General features: G+C 45.4%; 1 protein-coding gene across 4 annotated transcripts; it reads right to left on the bottom strand.

The window, feature by feature from the left end:
* Positions 1-1,469: 1,469 nt before the first annotated feature.
* On the bottom strand, positions 1,470-23,983 carry LOC131313325 (DNA polymerase eta). 4 transcript variants are annotated; one of them, XM_058341584.1, is made up of 16 exons: positions 23,818-23,983; positions 22,252-22,372; positions 22,069-22,180; positions 21,817-21,984; positions 20,702-20,866; positions 20,479-20,582; positions 20,134-20,253; positions 19,728-19,851; positions 18,395-18,508; positions 18,019-18,234; positions 17,689-17,794; positions 17,475-17,605; positions 15,905-16,014; positions 15,670-15,796; positions 2,105-2,210; positions 1,470-2,034 (listed from the first exon to the last, which is right to left on the bottom strand). In XM_058341584.1, the coding sequence occupies exons 1-16, from the start codon at positions 23,891-23,893 to the stop codon at positions 1,763-1,765; spliced, it is 2,172 nt and encodes a 723-aa protein (XP_058197567.1). In that variant the 5' UTR covers positions 23,894-23,983; the 3' UTR covers positions 1,470-1,762. The 4 variants fall into 4 exon arrangements, with proteins under 4 accessions (XP_058197567.1, XP_058197564.1, XP_058197565.1 ...); XM_058341581.1 differs by having other exon boundaries at positions 15,670-15,821; positions 15,909-16,014; XM_058341582.1 differs by having other exon boundaries at positions 15,670-15,812; positions 15,909-16,014.
* Positions 23,984-24,266: the final 283 nt, after the last annotated feature.

Raw genomic sequence — 24,266 nt, 5'->3', positions numbered from 1 at the left:
TAGTGAGTAAAAGTGTAATGATGATGTCTCCATAAAGAGTAAATAGGGAAAGTGGAGGTAAAAATTGATGTGAAATATGTAATGATGATATTTTCTTAATAAGTTAGAATTACAAAGCGGGACATTTAAAAAGGGACGGAAGGAGTACTTTTTCTTTTTCTTTTTTGGAACATGATAGAAATGCATTTGATAAAGGATAACAATTTACATAACAGATTATAGACCAAAATAAATAAATAAAAACGCACAGGGGAACAACAAAATATACAATAAGCGAAAGGAGCTAGGTAAACAAAAAGTATTGCCCGGCCGTAGCTCCTGTCCAAAAAGGGGTTCCTCGTGCGACTGGAGACGCTGAAGGGAAAAAAAAGTCTGTTTGGCTAAGCAGTGGGCCTAGTGCGCGTCTCTGCGATCAACCTTGGTTAATCTGCAAAAAGAGAGCTTCGAAAGCTCCTGCCGAAGTTGATTGTTAGTTGTCATTAATTGCGAATCAATTTATAAATGAGCTTACTTGAACGCACATGGTGCTAGAGACTCTTTTGGATGTTATTGAACTTTGACATAACGAACATCCACGACATGCCTAAACTTGAGACTTCTTTTTGATAACTCAAGTTGTCTGTCATTCCCTAGTAAGAGGAGTTGAGTTTTGTTCACCCTCCACTTAAGAGGGTGAACATTACCCTCTTTTCTATTGATTGAAATGGTGTGGATTCCACCACAAAATGATGTCATGCTTATCAAAAAATGTATTACATGGTAAGCATGACATCACTTTGTAATATGATCCATACTATTTCAACGAATATGAAAGATGATAATGTTCACCGTCTTTTAAGAGAGGTAAACAAAATTGCACTCTAGTGAGAGCCCTATTTGCATCTCCTATCTCAAGGGATAGACCAATGATTAATTTTCAGCTCTACTCTCGAGGGTCCGATCTGGGGCAGTACTCAACAGGCTTATACCTTATAACTATAAGTAGTTGGTTTTATCGGAGTGCAATCTAAATATGAACTTTTGGGATGGAAAGCTCGTACCAAACTAAATGAGAATGGTGATGTGCTTCCCCCAAAATCCTTTTTCTTCCCCATCACAACATGCACCCTATTTTATCAATGAGTCCAAATTGTCCCCCATCATTTCTCCAATTTCCCACTCAAACTGTAAGATCAATTATTTAAACAGACTTTCTAGAATACAATTAGGAGGTAATGTAAATGCTCAGCCAATGCTCTTCATGACATTGATTATATTCAATCTCATGGAGATTATCATCTCTATCAATTACTTTTTTTTTTTTTTTTTTGACAAGTCGAAACTCTATCAATTACATTTGAAGGCAAAGATTTATCATCTCTATGGTACTAGCTAAAACTTCCCCTCGCTTGTTATCCCATTTTGAAGAAGTAAAAAGTTCATATACTCCAATGAAATGAGCACAACAATCTGCGTCTAAACAAGATGACTGAACGATCTAACCAAACCACCTGCCAAACTTTTAGCTCATATGCTGTTTGAGTACAATGTATAAGAAACCTTTGACTTGGATATTCTCATTGGGTAAAAAGATGACATACAAATTAACCGATTCTAAGTAGCAAGGGCCCCACCCATAATGGCAACAAATACATCTCAAACTTCAGAAAGAATTTACACAGTACCCTAACCCATATACAAGGTGTGTGATCGATACATCAAATTATAGACTCGAATCCATACATAAATGGAGGGTATTGTGAGGTAAAATCATTTGGCCTGCCTACGTATTTTTGGTGGGCAAGAAATAGTGAGCAATAGTTGAACCTCTTTTGAGTAAATTAGCTCGTTTCTGGGGCCGAAGCCAAGCTCGCAGCTCTTGCTGGATTTGAGGAGGTAACTCATTAAAGACGGTAGGGTCAATCTCATCAATCTTGTAATCCCACGCATCCCTTCTTAGTTCATCTTGTTGACCCAAAGTGGGCATGCCAAGTGGGTTCTCTTTTGGTACCTCAGCTTCATTTAGTTCAGAGAAGGTACCGGTTGACTGAAAATCTGCCACCAAAATTCAACATCAGAGAGAGAGAGGGCGAGAGGAGGGTTGGAGTTGGATCTGAGAAATTACCCAAGGATGAAGATGCTTGGGGTTCATCAGTATTTGTAGCATGCTCTCGCTTCTGGGAAGAAGAGTTGTTGAAATTCTGAAAGAGTCTCAAGATTGAAGATGACCCCTGTCACAAAACACAGAGAAACGATGTCACATTAAAAATCTCACTGCTGGATGGGTTTTCCGAAAAACAGGTGGTCATAGAATCATGGCACTCTTCATCCTAGGCCAAAGTTCTCTCTATGATGGTAGCTGATGTGTTGGCCCAACAAGCGGCCATGGGGCAAAATGGTTTTGTTGTATATAGTTCTCCACCAAGCTCTTTAGCCAGTGTTTTGTTGCATGATAGTTGTAGTTCGAGTGTTTCTCGTCTTTTAAAAATGCAACACTCATGTAACTCTGTTATCCTAACGTAATATATAGTTTGCATGTTCAAAAAAGAGAGCTCTATAGTAGTAAAACGAATATTTCAGGAGCCCAAATAGTTTTGTGGTGCAGCGCTTTCTCCGCTTGAAGCTTCTTGGATGGTGGCTAGGTTGGTGTTTCTTGAACGTGGTTAAGACCTGCACACTTAGCACCCGCGTTAGTGCCAAACCCGGATCGTGGGGAGTCCGGGATAGGCACTCCGACGGTCAAGTTAGAAAGAGGGAATGGAAGCTCTTGAAGTGTATTTAGGGTTTAGAAAAGAAAATGCATTACCTTATTCTGAAGGTGGAGCACTCCTTTTATAGGCAAAGATAACTTGGAGCCCAACCCACACGTACACACCACGCGCTCGGTGATTGGTGCCCACTTGATTCACTAAGTCAGGCCTGCAGTCAAAAGCCTGTCATGAGCTCTGCACTCCCGTCGTTCACTAGGGAGAACGGTGTCACGCCACCTTCCAACCACCTGTTGGCTTCACGTTGTCATGCCACCTGCCACACCTACCCGACCATAACTGGCTTCCTCTCCAAGTTAGGGGGCAGGGGTGGCTCGGTGGTTGACGGTTCTGCCGATCGATATAGCCCGGCAATGTTCGGGTTTCTCTCATATTACCGCTTGGTCCGGCGGAACGTTGCCGAACAGAAAGATATATCTGAGAAAGGCTAACCCACGCCTTGGTCCTTGGTTCTAACCTCTACCATGGGTATTTGGCCTGGCGGGACGGGTTCGGCGAAGGTACAATGAGCACTATGCACCGCCAGTCTGTCCAACCCTTATGACCATGGGTTTGACCGGTCATTAGCTTGTCGTGTCCATCCCCTGAGCCACTTCGCCGAGCCATGCCCACCACAATAGCCTCTCAACTTCTTCCAACCTTAGATAGAGATGGGAGGGGTTGACCAGTGGTCCTTCCAGACCTTCACAGTAATTCGTCATAGCCGGACCAACATCTTCCCGAGGGAACATCCGGTGGAAGACCCGCCGAGCAGCACTTACCAAGCCTTCACGAGGAACGAAGAGGCACTTTGAATCTGGAGTAATGATGAATATTCGTTGTGGAGGGAGGAGATGGGACTGCTTGGCACATAGATTGAACGGTTAGGGACGAATCCGAAGCGGCGTGGAGTGCCATGTGGCAGAAAAGGGGACGCTGCGAGTACGGATCGATACAGGCTTTCCACGTGGCGCTCCGAGAGTGGTTGGGGTCGCGTCGCTTGGGTTCCCGCACTGAGTTTCCCTAGGGTTTTCCCCCCTCTCCCTCCCCACTTCGTTCAATATATAAAGGGGGAAGGGGCAGAAGAGAACACTCTTGCTCTCTCGCTCTACAACTCTCTTGCTTCTAAGCTTTCGCTCCACTCAAAGGTTTTCTGTCGCACCACCGCTCACTGTCGTTCAGCTTCATCTGCTTCAGGTAAATTCCGTCCGCATTTTGGGCTCGTTTTTTGCCTCTTATTGTAGCTTGTCACCGTTCTTGTTTCAAAACTTGTTTTTGCACCAAAAACTTGGACTGGTTAAGTTTTCCGTTTAGCTTTTATGGCCACTTTTGGCCGAAGTCCTCCGCCTTAATCGCCAACGACGGCGGTTCCCACCGTAGCGCGGCGGTGGATGTTAAAACCGTGTCACGGTCTGGCGTAGCCCCATGCCTTCCACCAAGGAGGCTGAATGACCCTTGGTGAAGACGATAAGCTTTTCACCAGGGAAACATCCATAGAGATAGGGCCATATTGAAGTAGGGTTTTTTTTATTTTATTCTTCCCTTTTGTTTAGGTCTTCAACATGGTGGATTCTTCCAGCTCCGACTCACCGAGGGTAGACGCCAACGCATACCCATCGCTCCAGGAACCATTCAGAACCTCGGCAGGGGTTACTAGATGGGCAACGTGAGCTTCGACGAAAGCTCGAGCAACTTCGCTCAGTCCGCCGAGCATCCCGTTTTCCCTGGCATCCATGTTCTCCTCCAGATAGATGACAGGGCCTCGAGGGATATCATATACTACCGGAGCGACTCGTCGGACGGAGAGGCCGAGCAACACCAACACCCCTCGGGACAGGAGGTCGAACAAACCGAAAGAACGGCCACCGGGGCCCAAGCTAGCACCTCCACATCGGCGAGGCTACCAGAGGACATGACCGGAGACGGAGAGTTAGAGGCTCCGCCACGCCTGCCGAGGGATGTCGATGCCAACCACCCTTGGACCAATGCCGTACAACCACTTCTACTGTGATGGCCCAGGGAGCTTCACAAAAGAATTACAGGTGAAGTACAAGATCCCAGATGACGTCCTTGTGGAGAAGGTGATCGGTGATAAGATCACCTTCGGCGCTGACTTCATCATCCTTCCCTTGTACGCCATTACCGAGAGAGGGGTAAGGTTCCCAATGAGCCCCTTCCTCCGATGCTTCCTTGACTCGTACAAGTACCTTGCGCCGATCCAGGTCTCGGTGAACACCTGGCACATCCTTTGCTTGGCAATGAGGTTGGCCAAGATAAACGACCTGCCCTTCACCTTGGGCAACTTGATGCTGATGTACGTGGTATCAAGAAACCCATCGTACAACAAGTACTACCTGACCACACGGCAGTGGTTCGACCACCTAGTGGACCATCTCTACAACACAGAGAAGTGGGGGAATGCCCTGGTGAGGGTGTCCGACAACTTCAAGTGGGGCCCGATAAACCCTCTGCTAGACATCCCCTTCCCCACCAAGAGTGGCACAGCAGTAGAGAAGCCCTACAACATCCCCCGAGTGCGAGGGTTCCCTGGCAATGGGGAAGCCTCTGCTATTGCTTCTTATGTGCTCCTTATGTATTCATTGTTATTGTCTTCGTGCTTTCTTTTACACTTGCTTTAATATAAAAAATGTTGCATCGTACTAACACTTTTCTTCTACGTGCAGATTGCTCCGCGCTGAACAAGGGACTCCGTGTCACCGGCAAGTGGGCTAACTTGATTACGCTCCTCCAGTGTGCAGACAGGGACGCACCTACCCTGCTCGGCTACGAACCCACCTACCACAGCTTCGCTCACCGAAAAGACAAGCAAGATGGTGAGGAAGCAGGTGGACCTTGCCAGCGTCGCCGGGTAGGCGCTTCGGAACCAGTACGTGGCCCAAGACCTCTCTACCTCCAACTTGCCCCACCTCCAATAGCCGCAGCAGGTGCAACCTCCCACTTCCGGAGCTAAACAGCCGGCCCATCCCCAGCCGCCGCCGTCCGAGCAGGACGACCAATAGGAAGGCTGAAGACAGGGCCGAAAAAAGGGCCAAGGCCGCTAAAGACGTGGAGATCACCGGGGTGAGCCATGGGTCCGAGCTTGGTGCCAAACCAATAAGAGTCCCTGGCGATCTTTGAGTCGAGCTTCACGTGTCTGGACGGGCACGTGATCATTGTTGTCGACAGCCTGGTGGACAACCCACATCTAGCCATGACCCTGCTCAACAGGGTAACCCTCCCCAAGGACATGGAGCTTCTCCAGACCAGGAAAGGCTGATAACATGGCCGAACTCTGCTGTCTTGTAGCGAAGGTACATCACTCCATAGTTGTCTTTTGTTTTTTCCAAAAAATTCTTTAAATGCTCATCCTTTCCTCTTTATAGGTTGGGCAATGCGCCAGCTGGGCCTACGGCGACATGAACTCCCTCCTTTCCTCAAGGAAAACACTGAAGGAGGAGCTGAATAGTAAAAAGACCAAGGCGCAGAAGGCGACTGCGAAAGTCGAAAAGCTGAAGAAGGCCGTCGCCGATGCAACAAACGGGCTGACAGAGAGGGAGAGGCTGCTGACTGAGGTCAAGGACCTCAAGGAGGAGAGGGACCGGCTACTTGAAGAAAAGAGCCGGGCTGAGGAGGAGGAAGGCCAAGCGATGCTGGCTACAACGAGGCCGGGCGGGACTACGAACAGCAGGTGCGGAACCTTGTCTGCAAGACCTTCAAGGAGGGAGAGACGAAAGGGGTTGTGGAAACCCACAGAAGCTCCTTCCTCCTAGGGTAACACGTCGGGCTTGACTACACCAAGGCCCCCAAGGTTGATCAAGGGAGAGAACCTCCGGTCGTGCCCGAGGTCCAATTGCCAAGCCACCTGCTCCCCTCTCAGCTATCGGACCCTAGTGCCAACAACGATGATGCCGAAGCCTAGACCTTCTGCAATTTCTTGTAACTTTTGATTCGTTTTCTGTACTAGGGGCCGACAAAGAACAATTCTCCGTCGCCGAGCCCCTCTAGATGTAAACTGTTGATGGGGTGCTTTCAAAGGCCCCTTAAAATTAACGGGTGTTTTAAGGTTCTTGGCATTTTGACTTATATTTCTGCACTTCATGCAAGACTTGTATTTCTGCACTTCATGCAAATGTTTACTTGTTCTTAGTTAATAGCCCAAGCACTTACTAGCCCCAGCCTTTGCCATACCCAGCCCCTACATCGGCAGAAACTAGCCAGTTCGGCGTACGGTTCTGCCAAGCAAAAGAATGGCAGAAGCCGAGCATGCCCCCTACAGGATATGGCATGACTTATTCCACCGAACAAGTACTAAAAAGCGCCCAGGACAAAGCGGTGCCTCGGTGCCCTTCAGGTCTTAACGCGAGGACTTAAGAGAAAAAGCACAAGGATATCACCGAGGGTAAAAAGCAAAGAGAATCCGAGAATAGCAAAATGTGTTAACTATTGAAACGAAAGAGTAGCGCAAGGCTTTACAAAAGCAACCGAGAGAACAGAAGAAAAATTCAAAAAGAAAGTTAACCATAAAACTTCCTAAGCCGCTAAGCGTTCCAATGGTTAAGGATAGCGGTGTCGTCCATCTCGGATAGCTCATAAGAGCCATAGCCCACCATCTTAACAACCCAAAATGGGCCTTCCCACTTGGGCATAAATTTCTTCAAATCTTTCTTTTGGACTACCTGCCGAAGAACGAGATCGTCCACGTTAAACGGCCGGGCCCTCACGTTCTTGTTATAGCCCCGGGCCAACTGTTGTTGATAAGCAGCGTACTTAATGTGGGCATCGTCCTAGAGGTCATCAATGCAATCCGCCGTCACGGCCAACATAGCATCGTTGGCCGGAACATCAAAAGTGGCGGTACATGTAGTTGGCCGAGTAATAGCCACTGGGAGGATAGCTTTAATGCCAAACGCCATAGAGTAGCCCCATAGAACATCTGGTAACTCCGCCACTCACTTGCCGCATTTATTCGTGAGGCGACGCTTCAGGCCGACGGATATGGCCTTGTTGGAGGCTTCTGCTTGGCCGTTCCCTTGAGGGTAGGACACCGAGGCCGTCTTCATCTAGATGTTGTGCTTCTTATAAAGTGCTTTGATAGCGTCAGCCACAAAATGAGTGCCGTTATCCGACACGATGGCATATGGTACGCCGAAGCGAGTGAAGATTTGTTTCCAATGGAAGTTCTTAACATCGGCGGCCGAGATCGTAATAAGCGCTTTGGCCTTCACCCACTTGGTGTAATAGTTTGTGGCCATGATGAGGTGTGTGAAGCCGCCAGGGGCCTTAGGCAATTTCCCAACGATGTCAATCCCCCACTGGGCCAAGTGCTGGAAATGGGCTGCAGGGGCAAGGTCGGCTGGTGAAGAAGCAGAGAGTGTTTTTGGCACGGCTCGCATCGCTTGGCAAACTCGGTAGCAAAATGCACCATCTTCTTCCACCAGTAACCCTGAGAAAGAGTACGGTCAGCCAAGGATCGGCCGTCGGAGTGGCATCCAGCACTCCCACCATGGAGTTCTTTAAGGATGCCGTGCACCTCTTGCTCATGGACCACACGAAGATCGAGACCCGTGTAAGATCAGCGGTACAAGACGCCAGAAGGGTCAAGGAAATAGAAGGCGGATTGGCAACCAATCTTGTGAGCCTCCTTGCGATCAGTAGGAAGGGTGGCATGCTTCAAATAGGAGACAAGAGGATCCATCCAACTTGGCGCCAAGTGAATGTCCATGACCTCCCATAGGTCTGGCTCAAAGCTCGATGAAGGAACCTCGCCAAGGACGATGGTGCGGCTGCCATCATGCGCAGCACAGACGGCTCCGAGACCAGCCAGAGCATCGCCGTGTGAATTGAGGTCTCTGCTGATATGATCGAAGACCACATGCTTGAAAGAGCCAGTCAAAGCAATGACCTGGCTCATGTACTTGTTCATCCTTGCATCCCTAGCTTCATAATCATCGTTAAGTTGATTGACGACGAGTTGGGAATCGTTGTAAACCTGCACCTCGTCGGCACCCATATGCTTGGCGAGTCGAAGCCCGGCAATCAAGGCTTCGTATTCAGCTTCGTTGTTTGATGCAGGGAAGCCAATGTTGAGGGCATGCTCATGCATGGTCCCACTCGGAGAAACAAAAACAATTCCTACTCCAGCCCCGCGGTTATTGGACGCACCGTCAACATGTAGTCGCTAGGCATGTCCGGTGAATAACTTCGCTCGGTGAGCCGGGATGGGACGCTTGGTAATAAACACAGCGTGCGCTGGGTGGCTCAACCGAGGGCCGGGAGTTGGCTCGACTGATTCATTACTCGACGAGGGTTCGTGCGCATCCAACACCTAACCTGGTGTGAGCTCGGTGACAGTCCGCCAATACCTATTCTTTGATGGCCGTTCGAGGTTGGTATTGAATGTCGAAGTTGGCCAACTCCAAAGACCATTTGCATATCTAATTCGACAAATCGGCCTTGCGAAGGACAGTTTTCAATGGGTACTTGGTAGTGACCTCGATGGTATAACTTTGAAAGTACGGTAAGAGCTTCCTCTTGGCCATAACTAACGCCAAAGCCAACTTCTCAATAGGCAAGTAGAGCGTCTCAGCGGGGACCAACATCTTGCTTACTTAGTAGATTGGCAACTGCTCCATGCCTTCTTGCCGTACTAGCACCGAGCTCGTAGCATGCTCGGATACGGGGAGGTGGAGATAGAGGTCATCCCCCTCCTTTGGAAGGACAAGAAGAGGGGCTTGAGACAGATAGACTTTCAACCGTTCATTGGAAACTCCTCCGACTGCCCTTAATCGATTGGAAGAACTGTCAGCAAACATCTGAAGATTTGCTAGTGAACCGATTAAGAGCTGCAGCCATGCCAGTGAGCCGCTGAACCTCTCTCACTATGGAAAGAGCCCGGAGGTCTTGAATGGCCCTGATCTGGTTCGAATCGGCTTCGATCCCTCGGCGAGTGACCAAATGGCTGAGGAACTTGCCGGACTCGACGCCATATGCACACGTCTCTGCATTGAGTTTGAGGCTAAACTTCTTCAAGATCTCGAATATCTCACCGAGATGAAGTAGATGTTCCGCCGCGTCTTGACTCTTAGCGACCATATCGTCTATGTAAGCCTCCATGATCCGGTCGATTTGCCTCTTGAACAGTATGGCCACTATCCGCTGGAAGGTGGCCCCGGCGTTCTTCAATCCAAAGGGCATTACTTGATAACAGTAAATCCCCCTGGAGGTGATGAAGGCCGTCTTCTCTTGGTCCTTTTCATCCATGGCTATCTGGTGGTAGCCTCAATAGGCGTCCATGAAACTGAGCCGTGCATGCCCAGCTGTTGCACCAACCAACTGGTTGATCCAAGGATAGGGAAAGCAGTCCTTAGGGCACGCATCGTTCAGATCGGTGAAATCAATGCAAACCCGCCACTTGCCATTCTTCTTCTTTACCACCACTGGATTTTGCAGCCAGGTTGGGTATTTGACTTCACGTGTCGCGTCGGCCTCGATGAGGTACTCCACTTCATCATTCACCGCCTCGGCCTGCATCGCCGAGGAGCGGCACGGCTTCTACACTACAGGCTGTCTTGCCAAGTCCACGTTGAGCAAATGCTTGATCATGTCAAGACTCACACCTGGCATTTCATATAGGGTCCAAGCAAACACCTCGATGTTGTCCTTCAGGAACTGACCAACTCGTCGAGCTCAGCATCGCCGAGCTCCGATCCTACCAGGAAGTACCTGGAATCGTCCTCATTGGCTGGGACCTGGATTAAATCCTCGACAGCTTTGTCCCCTGCGGACATGCCGACTTCCTCGGGCCCTTGCAACGCTTCCTTCATGGCCTCGCCTGGCGCGCTTCCATCCGGCAGTTCCGGGACCTCAATCCATTGAACCTCCTTCGCTTTGCCCCTCCCTCGGACGGAGTTTAAAAAGCACTTCTTGGAGGCCATTTGATCTCCCTTGATGGTCTCCTGCCGACCAAACTCGCCAATGAACCAAACACATTGGTGGAGAGTGGACGTGACAGCCTTCATGCCGTGCATCCAGTTGCAGCCCAGGATGGCATTATAGGGGCTCATCCAGTTGCAACCTAGGATGGCATTATAGGGGCTCGGCGAATTAACCACAATAAACTCCACATCCAGCTCTACCGAACTGACAAAACCCGCTGAGTAGTACAGAATTTCCGCCAGGCTGCCTTGATCAACCAACACTCTCCAGATCATTTTCCGCTGGATAGGTATCGAGAGGACCAAAGCGTCATTATGGGGAAAATCCACCCCTTCCATGTCCTGCTTGGTGAATGTGATCGCCCACGTGTCGCGAGCATCCATCTTGCTTTTAGGCAGTGTTCTAAAACTCGGAAATACTCGGCGAGTACTCGGTACTCAGTGGAATTACTCGGCCAGCCGATTACTCGGCATTACTCGGCGAGTACCCGGCGAGTACCGATTACTCGGTAAAACGAGATTACTCGGAAGTGGGGAGAAAATCAAAAAAAAAAACTGAAAAATGGGGCAAAATACATAATATGTTAAATTTGAAGGGTCGTTAGTGTAATTTCAGTATAGTTTTATACTTACCCTAATCGAGTGAACACACCAATCAAGCTACTGCTGCTGTTCCTCTTCTTCTTCGAGGAATAATTGACTACTAATTTCGTACTTCGTTTTATTTGGTTTGAACGTTGAACTTTGTAATTGACTATTAATTTCGTATCTGCTTTCATTTGGTTTGAACGTTAAGCTTTGCAATGGACTAGTAAAACTTTGCAATGGACTAGTAATTTTGTACTTAGTTTCATTTGGTTTGAACTATGAATATTGAACTTCTCATTATGCATTATGAATATCATTTGGGGAACATATAAAAAAAAAATTCCAAGTAATTTCTACTCACCGAGTAATTGCCGAGTACTCGGCCTACAAGGTACAAGGTGGCCGGTCGAGCGAGTACCGAGTACCGAGTTTTAGAACATTGCGTTTAGGAGACGGCTGTATCGTCATCACCTCGGAGGAAGGAAAAGGCCGATAAAGTTCACTATGGAGCTCATCGGCCTGGTTTTTTGACCCATTGGACCGTGTATACATTGTATAACGCCTTCTAGAACCCAGGCTCACGCCTGGACGCCCCGCGTCCGGTGACTTGGTCCGGTCGATCCACTAGTCCATCCTCCCTTGCTGGAAAAGCTCTTCAAGATAGAGCTTGTATGGCTGACATGCTGTCATATAATGGCCATGTTCATTATGGAATAAGTAGAACACTCGTCAGTCCGACTCTCGCCCATCCACAGTCCCTAATTTTTCCGCAGCCCCTGTCAGCCACTGGAATCCGGGCAGCCGTACGCAGTCTCGGAGCATATGAAAAATGGGCTCTTTTAAATAGGTGGTGATGGCAAGATGGTCCCGACCATCTCTCGGCAGCCGGTCCCACGTCTTGCCGCCTCCCCTATTGCCTCCATCGCTGGTGCCTTCCTTTTTGGCAACGGTATTGACCTGCTTCTTTACTTCCTTCGTCGCTGGTTTAGTCGAGTCGGCAACCTCTGCAACACCGGAGCCCCTGATATATTCCTCAAGCTCGATATAACAGGCAACGGTGTGCATTAGGTCCGACATGTCACCTGGCGACCGAAGCATCAACTTCTCCTTGGCGAGATCTGAAGTTCAATCAAGACCGCGCTTAAAAGACATGGCGGCAATCTTATGGTCACAGCTCTCGACCAAGTTGTAGACATTGTAGAAGCGATCCGAGTAGTCCTTCAACGACTCGCCGACCTTCCGCCTTAAGTCCGTCAAAGCTTCAATAGTCTTCGGCCATCGATTGCTCGCAACAAACCGAGGTGTGAACGAACGCTCCAACTCGCCGAAGCTGTTGATCAACCCAGATTTGAGCTGGGTATACCAAAGCATGGCGGCATCCAGCAAGCTAAAAGAGAACGTCCGGCACATTATGGCCTCGCTAAGCCCACATAGCGCAGACATCAAATGGGTCGGAGCATCCGACCTTGGATCTTCGGTATTGAACTTTGAGACCTTGAAGTTGGAAGGAGATATCTCTTCCGTTATGGCTCTGGAGAAAGGTGATCCCATTTTCTCAGCTATGGTTACGGCCGTGACTTGAGGTTCGGCACAATAACTGTCGAAGGTGCGACATACGTCTCGGGGATGACATCCCTTGAACGCTTGTCGAAGAGCGGCACCCGGGGTCATCGACCGCCGACACTCTTCTCAGGTGAGTGCCGCTTCTTAGACCCTGATGTTACCTTAACATTTTCCTTTCCTGGTGGGGAAACCCTACGCTGCTGTGCCACCCAGTAGGAGGTTCGCTCACCAGTCTGGGTGTTAACCACAGTCAAGGCTCCGCCGCCGCTACTGACTTCGCACCTTTCCTCAAGGAGCAGCCCCTAGCTATCCTCCTTCTGTGCTTGAGACAGACCCGCGGAGTGCCTCGGCGAACGCTGTCGGGAACGACTCGCAGAGTATCCCGGCGAACGTTGTCGGGAGTGAGTTACCACCCCTTTCCCACGGTCTTCATTCCGCCTGTCCCCAGACCTGGCTGCGTAACGATCATCCCGACGGTCGTCAGCCGAGATGGTCGCCATGGGAATTTTCAGCAACATTCCTTCCTTCGCTTGTCCGACGTGCCACCTCAGTCGGTGGTCGCCCATCCTTATATCCCCTCGTCCGAGCACTCGAGACCGTGGTGCTTGTCTCGGGTAATAGGGTTCGGCAAGTGCGGCCATCGCCGGACGCTTCGTTGTGAGAAGTCGTTTGGTGTCTGGACTCAAGATGAATGCGTCCATTGGTGTCAAGGCGGCACAGTGGGCTGAGCCTTGTAAAGGCTGAGGCCCAAGCAGTGTCGACCGTTTGGAACGAGTGGACCGCATTCCTCCTTTGGCGCCGTTCCCTAAACCTAGAGACGGGAGGAGCCCCATGGCGCTCTTGGAGCTCTTGTACCTGCGTCCTCAATCGCAGTAGCTCCTCTACCATACTCACTGGGAGCTCTAGCAGAGGAGGTGGAATAGGGTTAAGGCTGCCCACAATGCGGTTGACCCCGTTGATATGAAACAAAGCCATTCCTGCAATAAGGTTACTCGTCCCAGTGACAGTTGACCCTACCATAACAGTGCCATCGGGTCCCTTGGCAGGGGTGCCCACAAGTCCTAAATCCTCCCGTACTCGCTAAGTTGTTAGGAAGGCTTGGAGAACTTGGGGGTTTGGTACGAAGTGCGCGAGACCGAAAAGTCGTCCGTCTGCGCCAGTCATCTTGAACAAGGAGGTAAGGAGAAAGGGAGAAAGGGTGCGAGGAGAAAGAGTTCACCACAAGATCTGAGTCAGTAGTTTGAGTCCCCAGCAGAGTCGGCAATTGTGGTGCAACGCTTTCTCCGATTGAATCTTCTTGGATGGTGGCTAGGTTGGTGTTTCTTGAACGTGGTTAAGACCTGCACACTTAGCACCCGCGTTAGTGCCAAACCCAAATCGTGGGAAGTCCGGGATAGGCACTTCGACAGTCAAGTTAGAAAGAGGGAAAGGAAGCTCTTGAAGTGTATTTAGGGTTTTGGAAAGAGAATGCGTTAACTTATTCTGAAGGTGGAGCACTCCTTTTATAGGCAAAGATAACTTGAAGCCCAACCCACTCGTACACACCACGCACTCGGTGATTGGTGCCCACTTGATTTATTAAGTCAGGCCTGCAGTCAAAAGCCTGTCATGAGCTCTGCACTCCGTTCGTTTGCTAGGGGGAATGGTGTCACGCCACCTTCCATTCCAACCATCTGTTGGCTTCACGCTGTCATGCCACCTACCACGATATAGCCCAGCAATGTTCGGGCTTCTCTCGTATTACCACTTGGCCCAGCGGAACGTTGTCGAACAGAAAGATATATTCAAGAAAGGCTAACCTCTGCCAGGGGTACTTGGCCGGGCAGAATGGGTCCGGCGAAGGTACAACGAGCACTGTGCATCGCCGGTTCATCCAACCCTTATGACCATGGGTTTGACTGGTCATTAGCATGTCGTGTCCATCCCCTGGGCTATTTCGCCGAGCCATGCTCACCACAAGTTTCCTACCCAGATTGGGAAATTTATAGAAAGGCAAAATATTCCAATATTGTCCTAATTAAGTGGCCTGTTTCAAATTTTCACCGAGATCACCAACAAACCGGATAAGGAATTCATGATATGGCCTGATTTTCCTTTTCAAACTGTCAATTAGCAAATTTCCAGATTACTCTACCCATATTTAGCCTGAAATGTTGGCTCGGGAACAATCGGTATACAATCTATGTTTTGGAACTACATTTTGAAATTAAGTAGGATCTATATTACGGTTGAAGCATCTAAACATCGTATGTGACTCTTAGTATCTTGGTAATTTGTGAGCTGTTTTGAAAATATTAAAAGGAAAAGCAGATGACTTAAAAAGGACAGAACATAGCAAGGAAGACTCAGGAGTCGGGACAAAAATTGTATTAAAGATAGACCTCTCCAAGGTTAAGTAGTTTTTCAGCTCAGTAGATTCTTCACAAATTATATAAGGAACAAAAACCTCAGACAAATTTTTATCTTTCCATTTTGTAAGGCAGTTAATAAACATAGTACTCCCTCCGTCCCAAAACGGAAGACAATTTTTGAAACTCATGTTATTTTTCATCGCTTATATCTTTTAATCTATAATGTTTTTCATGGGTTTAAAAACTTTGTATAATGGAACTAATCGAGAACTATCAAACAAGATCCATATTGCATATTTTTTGAGATCCATATTGAAAGATATAAGGAATTGAAATTGGCATGGATATCAAAAATTGACATCCAATTTGGGACGGAGGGAGTATATAACAAGTTGGGAATAATATAGGCTAAATTGCAAAATGTGTAAAAATCTTTTTTCTATTTGTAAACAGACAAATAGAAAATGGATAAACCATTGAAAGAAAAAGGCAAGTATGTCTCCATACCTTATCTTTCACCAATTTTCTTTTCTGCTCCCTTGGCCTCATACCACACCGTAAGTACTTGGTCCCAGTTTCCTCAGCCTGGGATTCCATGTGTAGCTCATTTTGATTCAGTTCCGTACAGCATTGAGTCCTTGAAAGAACAACTACCCTAACTTATAATGCAAAATGGTTATAGAGATAATAAAAAAATTACAAGCAAGAATAAGGAAGAAAGAAACAGTGACCAGATCTAAAGAAACCTGAGGAAGATAATGCTGAAGTTTCTTGGATGAACTCATGATGTGCCCCCTGGGAAGAACAAGATGGATCCTGGCCATCAACAGGTTGCAAGGCAGCACATGTATCCTACGGAGACAACATAGGTGAACAATGCACTGAAAGTTACGCAGCTATAGCAAACTATCATCAGTTGAACAATGAAGAAAGTTCATAATTCTACAGCTAAACTCAAGTATTCCATAATACAGGTTGCCTCAATGACAAGTGGTTTTCATGCCTAGATCAACCAGTGTTATAAAAGCCGTCTGCCTAGGCCGACTAGTCTCCGCCTAGGCGCTAGGCATTGGTCCAACACCTAGATAAGGCAGCCGACTAGTCGGCACCTAGTCCCAGCCTGGCGCTAAGCAGTCCTTTTCCGCCCGACTGGCACCTAGCGATTTTCAGAAAAATGAGATCAACAAAGGAAACAAATGAAGATTCGAAGAAAGTAAAGACATCTACTAATGGAAGATGGGGGAAATGGCTAAGTGTTTTTCTTTTTCTCCAATCAAGTAAAGCAATGTTACTTAAATATTTTTGAAGCCACTAACTTGAGGCAATGGTATTTTAGTTAAAGCATAGAACAAAAGAGGTCAAACAATTGAAGAGACTCAAGTCTTCCAAATTTCAAGTAGAGGCCGTGGTCTTGAAATTCCTGCAAGGGGTCGCACTTGCATGGCAGGAAGTCAGGTTGCACTCTCCTGTTTACCTCTACTCCCCTTCCCACAGTGGTTCATGCAATTATCAGTTTTGTTACAAATGTATATTTTGCTCCATATGTTGGAGAAAAACTATCGTAGACCCTTTTCTGTTGCAATCCCCTTCTTTAAGAACAGCTTTCCGACAGCTTAACCTTTAAAATGGTTATAGTTGTATTGCCACTTATCCCAGAAGGTCATACATGGGCCAAATCACAACACCTCTTATAACTGTCCCTGAATGTCCTGGCAAAACTGATTCGGTCCATACAAAGAGGTCACCGGTATTTGGTAATTTCATATGGTTGGAAGTTATGGCCCTTAAGAATTATAGGGGTATTCCATTGGTCATTGACTGGATCTACAAATTACACGAATTCTTTCGCGTGATTCTAAAGAGGTCCTAGGTGTGATGCCTAAGGTTGTCTACGTGTGAGGCCCAGAATTCTTCTATTCATCTACTGTTCACGTGCTTGGTTCCCAGCCTCAGAACAACCCATTTTCTTTGTGTTTTGGTCTTCTTAATCCTCTTCAATTTTGTCCTACATCAAAAACCTTACACCATATAAGCTTTTACCAGTTGGTTGCTAAAAAGGAGTGGTAAATCTCATGGCCCGAGCCTATTACCTTGGCGTATTGACTGAAAGAGCAAGCAGATATGGACCGTAATCAGTCCCTCTCTCACTAAGTCGAGTCGACTGTCAATGCCAAGTTTCGGGGTGTCAAAGGACAAGGATTCTTCGTTAAAGGTTCAAGGGGTTAAGCATCGTAAGTTACATAACTTCCTTTCAACATTATATTGGTACTCATTAACAAATCAACTAAATGTAAGGCAACATCAATGCAAACCTCTCTCATGCACACTTCTGTGTAAATTTCATTTTCATCCACAATTGGTATGGCACCGCCAATTCTTGCTTCCTCCTTGTGAAATTTTATGGGCGGTTCAGTAGGATGCGATCCTGAATAGCTTTCAGTTCCTGAAACATGTCTTGCTCGCCTCACTAAACATACAAAACTGATGGGAAACAAGCAAAAGGCAGCATCCAGTACAAGAACGTACCAGAGGGTGACGATGGTGCAGCTTCGGGGAATCTGTCCTTCACTTGCTCGGATGAACAGCAAGACTGATCTTGGCCATGAAAGTATCTCATGATTGAACAGGTCCCCTGCCTCATGTATTCAAGATCCACATTTGAATAATATGCAACAAAAATTATGTGCAATTATTTGAATGAGCAGAAAACTATATAATTAAAGGTCATATATGTAATCCAATACCCTTCTGGCAAGTAGAAACTAGAGCTTGTTTCGAAACAAGTTTAAATAAGTTCTTCAGAATGGGACATAATGTGATGCGGAGGAGGGGGGGAGTTGAAAATTTTGAGCTTACAGCGGGAACAGCGACAATTTTGCTGGCTGAAACCGAAAGAGAAGTAATTCCCCATCCTCTGTATCGACTTCCATGAGTACTAATTCCACTTGACCCAATGTATTCACGCAACCCAGCTTGAAATAGGTTTAAAGTGTCCTCTTTGATCTTTGTAGGGCCATACCTCAATGGACATGACTTAGAAGGAAAGTTTCTGTGCGACTCAGAGTCACTGGACTGCAGGATAACATAATCAGCACAAATACCTATTGGAGATTTGGAGTTGACGTGTTTAATATAATTGCAAAGGAATAGACTGCCGATTGAAGGAAACCTTTGTGAGAAACATGAAAGGGAGAGTCATAAGAAGAAGCAGAAAATAATGAAAAGAAGCTACCTTGAATGCTGTAGCATGCAGGGTGAGTGTGTGCGCTATCCGCTTATTGACGTCTAGGTCAGACTGAAGACGTTCACTCAGTTCTTCACAAAGTTCATTAAGCCAGTGTTCAACCTGAAGGAGAGTACCGATAGAATAAGGACCAAACAATAAGTATCTCCGAAGAGTTTGCATCAGTTGAGTAATGATGGTCACAGCCTGACTAACCCTGTGAAATATATAAATCTAGTTCCAATAAAAGTGATTTCAGAATCATAATTATGGACATTCAGATGCCACGGGTAATTTAGACAAACATGATACCAGTTAATGCGGTATTTAGCTTTATGATGATGTTAGTTAGTTTGGTTACCACGTAAAAATTTGCTTTCTCATTTTTTACAGCTCTTGTAACTATGGCTATCAAAGTTGCAATCGGCATCCGGTGTATCAAAAGATCCAGCAGTTATATCGGATCGGAACAGGATTGCTAGTCTGGGAGTATCTACCCATACTTGCAAGCTGGATTGCTGAATCGCATAGATCATGATCTCACGATGATACTGAATGACTCTACTTGCTTGATTAGAGAGGCAAAAAAATCTAGTCATGTAATGAAAGCAGCTAGAAACGAAACAGCAGCTACTTGAAATTGAAGCAAACCATAAGCCATTAATCACTCGGTTGGAGTACAACCTCTGCGCAGATCTCAGTTCTGAATCTCCAATTCAATGATGCACGCCGCTTATATCTATTCATGTGGTACCTAAAGCAAACCTTATTATCAAAAAATAAATCGAAGGAACCATTTGATTTCATCGAAAGGGGAGGAGAACGTCCATACTCCATGTCGTAATTACCACAATAAACACACAGAAAAGCTCATATCACTGCCGAGATATCAATGTCCCCGACTCCCCGGTGTATCTCACCTTTAACCAGACATTTTTTTCCCCTTCAAAATTGTATTTGTCTCTATTTGCATTTCCTCTTTCTTGGTCCTCTGTGTCCTTTTAAGTTTGATAGAAAAAAGAAAAATGCTTAGTAAACCACATCTAGTGTCATTCCTAGTCTCTACCAACACATCATGCCAGCATGAGAAAGCCACATCCTGAATAACTTGCGCTACGTGATTTACAGGAAAGAATGATACGAGTAAGAGAGAATTAGTAAAGAAATTCAAACTGCACTACTGATGATGGAGATAGCCTACTGTTGCAAACAAAAGGAGACTATTACCAATGTAACATTCATGATTACATCAGCTTCTTCACAAAGACATTATCATAAATAAAGTCGAACAAATAAAGCATGATTCTCTGGAAATATGTATAGGTAGTAGTAGTACACTTACAGAAGCAATTGTTTTCAAAGCTTGAGGGCCAGGAAATGTCTTCCCAGAACCATGACTTTTGGGAAGAAGGCGGCCCTCAACCTCTTCCCCGCTGATTCCCCTTGCAATGTTCCATAACCAAGTACTGAATTGAAGGTAAAAGATCAGATGTAACATCCAACACACAGGCAACAAAAAAAAATTCCAACAAAGAAACCATCTTCTATTAGACTTCAACAATGAGAAACCAAACCTTGATACAGTAGTTTCAGTAGATGAGATTTGGACTTAGTCTAGGACTACAAAATTCAAATGTTTTGATAAAGCTAAAATTTTCTCAAAAATCCAGTTACATTTGTTCAAGTAAATGTTGCAAGCAATCTGCAAATTGCATGGTATTAATTTACAACAAGTGACAGATAACGACCCAGTATTTACGCCATATCGTTCTTGTAGCTTGTCCTCTGAGAACTGCAATAGCTCCCCCACAGTATTCACGCCAAGGTCAATTTGTAAGGAACTCCCAAGCTTTCCCCCAAGCTGTTTCCTGCAAGTAAATGTTGAATCAGAGCATATTTAGTACTGCATTCTTTTCAAGAGACTGTAGCATAGGCAACTTCAATCGTTCTAAGTAGTAATGCTAACATACTACCAAAAAAGAGGATAAATTACTGTTCCATATTCAAACCAAGCTATTAACATAGCATTTCAACACACATCTACAATTTAGGAATGTGGCATACAAATAGGACTATCTGAAGTAAAATCTTACATTTTCTTTACGGGCAAATGTTCAAGCAATCCTTCCACAGATGCAAAGGGCACAACAGTTTGTTGTGCAGGTTTATTCATACCACTTGCTAGTTTGGCCAGCATCTGTTAGTGAAGTCATATACAACAATACAAGCACCATCACCCAAGCCAGGTAGAAAAGGTGATGACCCTTAAATAGATGACACCATAAAAGAAAAACAAATAAACTGACTCCATCGCACCTTGTTATGAGCGATACCTGCAGAACATGTGAACTCGGTCTCCTTCAAAACTTGCATCCTAAGATCAGCAACTATAAAGGCCCCACAAGCTAACAACTTATCACGGTGATCAGCTTCACTCCTTTGGAGCCACTCCCTCACAGTTTCTTTGCGATTGCTTCCATCCTATATCCCAGTAATATCAGTGTAGCGGCTAATCAAAATGCAAATTGAACAGATATAGAAAGCATGATATTCAGGAAAGGACTTCTTCTGCTATACCCCTCACCATGTAGTTTATTCGTGTACAACATTTCACCCTAGCTATAAGAAAATAGCGATTATAAGGAGCTGTTTTTTTTAATTTCAGAATGCAAGTCCCGCATATGACTGAGCATTTAGTATACATTTCTTTAAAAAGGTAAATTATAACATAAGGATAGTTTAGGTCAATACTAAAATCTCAAGACATTCAATCAGCTTTATAAATTGAATTGCGCAATTCTAGTGATAAGTGGGTTACCAATTACGAACAGCCAACAGGTTTCATGAAAAGTACATAGCTAAGGATCAAGGATGAATCAATCAATCAGAAAACTGCCGGTGAATCATGAAGCGAACCATTTGATTACAGGTTTTTACTTTTTGGTTTTTCCCCCCTTTGGTTCTTGTTAGAAAAGGGTTAAACAATCCTTTTAGGGTCTTTGGGGTTATTGCATACCATCCTTAGTATAGTTCTCCCTATTTACTCACAAGTCCCAAGACTTGAATCCTAGAAGAAAGAAACTTCCTTTCTCTCTCTCAACAATATCCTAGGCTTAAATGTTCTACTTTATAAAAGTGTTTGCACTCACAAAGGAGTACTTTTGAACCTCAAGTAGTCAAGTGATACTTTCCACGAAATTTGAGAATTGGGTTGTTTTAGCCAGAGAATGCTTATGAAAAAAAAAGTGGGATGTGTCTCGTGACGATAAATAAGCATAACAAGGTGCAGAATATCATTAACTCCAAGACATGCTTTTTGAACATGACTAAATGGTTGTGATGTCGCCAAATCTACAGGTTTAAATTATGCTGGAACAACTAAAGATCATGTTCTAAGTAGTGCTTTTTGTTCAGGAAGCTCCATTTTTTACCTCATTAAGCCCCAAGACATGTGATTTAAGAGCTTCTTCATCGATTCTCTCAAAGCTTTCTGGAGGAGCTTCTGCTAACATTGCCTCAGCAGCGTCAGTGAGGTCAAGATACACTTCATCAATTGAAGCCCGCTCACATCGCCCCTTCCTTGCAAGAATGGAAACCACCTGCAACATGAAGCAGAATTACCATGAGGTACTTCTCATAGCATCCACAAAAGCGGAAAAATCTCAATTTGGAGCTCTTTACACCTCTGAACCCGCATTTCGGTATGTGCTCAGGTCTGCTTTACCACGAGCAACTGGTACTTGAACAAGTTGTATTTGTGGACATGCTTTCTTTGCTTCATCACCTCGCATGGAACTTAAAGACCGCACAAATAGGATTCAACAGTCAAAGAAGATCAAATCATACATGAAAAGTGTTCGACTTACCGCTTCACCCCATCTTTACGAGCCTCATAGCCGACAGCAATCAATCCCCCACCCTTCCAGGAATTGTACTGTACCACAGCAGTAGGTTGACCCCTTAAATGTGGCTGTTTACGTTGCTCCACTACATTGGCAAAACAAATGCCAATTAGCCCGACCAAATCAAGGATCCCATACCAGTGTACACAATTTAAAAACAAAATTAACAGTATGATTACTTTAAGTCTTTCAACATTTGTACTATGTTTAGAAGAGCCTATTCGTCTGAATAGACATACTCCATATAATGGAAGTCACAAAATCATAGCTAATGTATAACAAACACCAGGACTCTTCTTAAGCATGAATTAGGAGACATTCACCGAAAAAGAAGGGTTCTGCAACTGGAGAGTGTTGTGCGGCAGCCGGCAGGCCCCAAAGGACCCAACCGCAACTCGACGATCATTGATGGTGTGAAGAAAAGCGAAAGATGTATTATTGATTGTATTCAAACCATAACCTAGCGCACGTCTTCATATAAGCTACAAGACGCATAACAAGGAAATACGCATAATAAGTAAACCTAGACTAATTAGGAAACATAAATAATAATCTGCCTAAACTGGAAATATAATAATAAAGCTAAGAAAATATGACAACATAATATTTCCTAATATTATGTTAACATATCCCCTCAAACTCAAGTAGATCTACCAACTTGAGTTTGAAAAAACCAAAAGAAACCAGGAGCAGCCAAGCCAAGCCAAGCCAAGAGAAACCAGAAGAAGCCCGGAAAGAGAAACGGCCAGAAGAGGCTGAAGAGCCAAAAACAGCCATGGGAGAGAGAAGCCATGACAGTAGAGATTTGAAGTGAAATCCGAGTGCACGAGCCGGTTACATATTACTACCGGTGCCCAGCGGACAGCAATGAAGTATAGGCCGCCCGCCAAGAGCAAAAATTTCACAGGACTTAACAGCAATGTAGTATAGGCCGCCCGCCGATAGCAAAAATTTCACAGGACTTAGATCTTATAACTCTGATACCATGTGAAGAAAAAAACGAAAGATGTATTATTGATTGTATTCAAACCATAACCTAGCACGCCTTATATAGGCTACAAGACGCATAACAAGGAAATACGCATAATAAGGAAACCTAGACTAATTAGGAAACATAAATAATAATCTGCCTAAACTGGAAATATAATAATATAGCTTAGAAAATATGGCAACATAATATTTCCTAATATTATGTTAACAGTCATGATATTGGAAAAACAACAAACCAAACATATCCGAGCCAAATTCTCTATTTGTATCCATAGCGCAGGTAATATTCTTGTGAAAGGGCATAATTGTGGTCGAATGAAAAAAATCCAGTTATTTGATTATTCGAAGAAACGTAGTGTAGAGAAAAAACGAAGCACACCAAAAGACATGAATATTGAAAGGGGAGTGGTGGTTTTCTTTATTGAAGAAGTTGAATGGATAAAACAAAGCAAAATTTATACGTAATTCCAAAATATTAGTGCCCTAGAAACCGAACAACTACTTGAGTAACACACACACACACACACACAGAAGGGAAACCTTGAACATAGAAACAGTCCATATCGACGTGAGCAATGACCCTAGCACCGGATGATTCTGGTCGTGCCACTGGCATCTCCTCTCTCTCTCTCGCTCTGGCCTTCTGTAGTCGTAGAAATATTTTTCCCTCGCAATTCCAGGTGAATATTCGGATCCGGAATGTTAGAAAAAACGGTAAATTGGGTTAGAGTCCGTTTTGAAGGTATTTTTGGGTGTTTAGTCCAGTCCAATGTGTAATAGTGGTGAAGGATCATTATTGTAATATTTATTAGGTCTACGGTCCGTTTCTAGACCAAAATGCCCTGACTGGTGTGTATATATATAATGTGTTATTTTTTAATTTTGTTCCCTGCTACTTTCAACCTAACGCGTCATTACTGGATAGGGCACCATTTCTGGATCTCGAGCAGCACAATTACGAGCTCGAGCTCGTTTCTGGTGCGCCTCTC

This window comes from Rhododendron vialii, chromosome 13a (assembly GCF_030253575.1).
Source record: "Rhododendron vialii isolate Sample 1 chromosome 13a, ASM3025357v1".
NCBI lineage: Eukaryota > Viridiplantae > Streptophyta > Magnoliopsida > Ericales > Ericaceae > Rhododendron > Rhododendron vialii.
Note: the sequence above shows the minus strand (reverse complement) of the source record. Positions and strands in the feature narration are given on the sequence as shown.

Excerpts from the sequence above, each read along its gene's own strand:
- LOC131313325 (XM_058341581.1), bottom strand. The coding sequence starts at position 23,893 with ATGCCAGTGGCACGACCAGAATCATCCGGTGCTAGGGTCATTGCTCAC. Across the intron at positions 15,822-15,908 it reads TTCAGCATTATCTTCCTCAG|TTAGGGTAGTTGTTCTTTCA; the intron begins GTTTCTTTAGAT and ends TTGCATTATAAG. Across the intron at positions 2,211-15,669 it reads GAAAATTGGTGAAAGATAAG|GGGTCATCTTCAATCTTGAG; the intron begins GTATGGAGACAT and ends GTTTTGTGACAG.